Source organism: Carya illinoinensis, chromosome 5, assembly GCF_018687715.1.
Source record: "Carya illinoinensis cultivar Pawnee chromosome 5, C.illinoinensisPawnee_v1, whole genome shotgun sequence".
Taxonomy (NCBI): Eukaryota; Viridiplantae; Streptophyta; class Magnoliopsida; order Fagales; family Juglandaceae; genus Carya; species Carya illinoinensis.
Genome location: NC_056756.1, coordinates 8,876,924 through 8,879,411, shown reverse-complemented (window position 1 = coordinate 8,879,411; position 2,488 = coordinate 8,876,924). Strand labels below are relative to the sequence as shown.

The window sequence follows — 2,488 nt, the reverse complement described above, 5'->3', positions numbered from 1 at the left end:
CCGTACATTCAAAAACACAGACCTAGGACCCACGCAGAAAATTCCTTTTTTTTTTTTTAAATAGAAAAATTGTGGACCTATTTTTCCAAAACAAAATACAAAAATTTGCGTAACTTTTTAATTGTGGTCCAATTTTTCAGAAAAGAAAAAATACACAAACCTTACATAACTAAGGCTGTATCTAACGTTAACATTTGATTAATCACTCGACAGTATACAGCTAGAACAAGGCAGTGATTACGAAACTTGACAGATTATTTTATGACATTCGTAGTAACATCATATTCTTTATCTACCCCAAAATTTAATCACATATCCACCAGTTATCCCGACTTAATTGCATACCAGCTTTAACCTAGCTAGCTGTCCTCATTCTCTTTCTTGGGACTGTACTGCCATCTTTCAAGGATTGCCGCTTGACTCGTTTCCATGTGCTCAGCTAACTCTTACCAACATCGTTTGAACAAGTCATACCTCTAAAATGGACGTAAAGCATCGGTGGGGAGCGATCGAATTGAATTTCGCAATCATAAAATTTCTCAATCATAATTAATGTGTGTTTGAGGCTTTGAGCCCTTACCCTCAAAGTCTCAAAATATTTGAAGGTCAAAACGTAGAAAATCAAGGCTGAGGAAGGTGATCAAAGCAGCATTTTCTCTTTCATTTTCCCTCTTTTTTTCTTTTTACAAGTTACCCTATTCCTTTTTCTTGTCATCCTGTTTCTTCTAACTTACTTTTGCCGAACACGTCATTTTATACCAAACAAGGTACAAGAACAAAGAACCACAAAAATGATTCCTCCTTAGGGATGTTCGTAGCTAACATTATTAATGTGGTGATGGACCAATTGGGCTCAACTTTTTCCTAAAGTGAAAAAAATAAAGCTCTTTCACCACCGCAAATCCCCCCCCCCCCCCCCCCCCCCCCCCCCCCCCCCCACCAAACAACCATCGTATAAAAAGAAAAGACATTATGTTCTAATTTCACCAATCAGACACTTCAATTGAAAGGTGATAGCTTTACTTCCCCAGAAGCCAATAAAATAGAAGGGACTGAAGATGTCCACCTAAAAATGTTCAATCTTCAGATCTACTGTATGCTTATATTGCCCACAATATAATAACAAACCAGAAACAAGATCTTGAGAAGCACTAGTGAATCTAAAAGCAGCAGTATTCATATAATGTGTATAGAAACTCAAATCAGAGAGAGTTAACACGAAACTGAGCATCTACTTCACCACTTCGCAGCCTCTACTCTGTCGCAGCCAAAACACACTATCACTGACAATAAAAAACATCAAAATAGAAGCAGCAACCCATCTGAGAAACTAATCAAATACTAATAAATCCAAACAGACTACTAATAAGAGCGACCCAGAAACATAAACACCAAACCAAAAGTGGGTCACCAAGAAACCACCCCGAAAGGGCAACTCCTATAATAAACCAGATAAAGCATTAAAATGTGTTCAGAAGAACACAATTACCCCAGCAGATCAACGAGCACCGTTAGGACACTCCCTAGCGAAATGCCCAGACTCGCCACAGTTGTAGCAATTCCCACCGCCACCGCCACCTCCTCCACCTGCTCCACCTCCACTCTGATAACAGTCCCTCGCAAAGTGCCCACTTTCGCCACACTTGTAGCAACTCCCGCCGCCGCCTCCACCACCGTACCCACCGCCATAACCACCACCCCCATAACCGCCGCCGCCGCCGCCTCTACCACCTGATCTCCCACTACCGTACCCCCCACCCCCACCGTATCCACCACCTCCCCCACCGTACCCACCGCCACCATATCCCCCGCCTCCTCCGCCACGTCCACTTCTCCCGCCGCCTCCGGCTCCGCCCCCGCCTCCGCGGCTGCCCTGCACAGGACCCTCAGATGGGCCGGTGACATCAACAGCCTTGGTGCGGCCGTCGTTACCCGACTCGATCTGGTACTCCACGGCCTCCCCTTCACCCAGACTCCGAAATCCCTCGGATCGGATCGAGGACTGGTGCACGAACACCTCCTCCCCGCCATCGTCCGGGGTTATGAACCCGAACCCCTTCTGGTCATTGAACCACTTCACCGTCCCGCTCAGCCTCTCGCCCATTTCCTTCGACACCACCGAACAAACCCTAAAAGAATCACACACCAACAACAAACCCTAGAAAACTTCAAGGGTGTGTGATTTTTGGCGTTACGGTTGTGGGAGTACTTATATACAAAGCCGGGGGAATCGTAATTTTCGGTGTGAGTGCCACGTCATCAGAATAATGTTATTCCACGCAAATTTTTTAAATTTTAAATTGGGTTAATTGTAAACTTCTGAAAATTCAAGTATTAATTTTGCAATTGTCAGTCAACAAACTCGTAATTCAAGGCCGCCTTTTTTTTTTTTTTTTTTTAATAAAAGTGATACTTGCATTTAAAAAAATAAAAATTCTATGTATATATATATATTTATATATTTTTTATACATTCTGTTAATGTAATT

General features: G+C 43.1%; 1 protein-coding gene across 1 annotated transcript; it reads right to left on the bottom strand.

Annotated features, from left to right (window-relative positions):
- Positions 1-1,155: 1,155 nt before the first annotated feature.
- On the bottom strand, positions 1,156-2,197 carry LOC122310665 (glycine-rich protein 2-like). Its single transcript, XM_043124757.1, has one exon. The coding sequence runs from the start codon at positions 2,102-2,104 to the stop codon at positions 1,499-1,501; it is 606 nt and encodes a 201-aa protein (XP_042980691.1). The 5' UTR covers positions 2,105-2,197; the 3' UTR covers positions 1,156-1,498.
- Positions 2,198-2,488: the final 291 nt, after the last annotated feature.

Excerpts from the sequence above, each read along its gene's own strand:
- LOC122310665 (XM_043124757.1), bottom strand. The coding sequence starts at position 2,104 with ATGGGCGAGAGGCTGAGCGGGACGGTGAAGTGGTTCAATGACCAGAAG.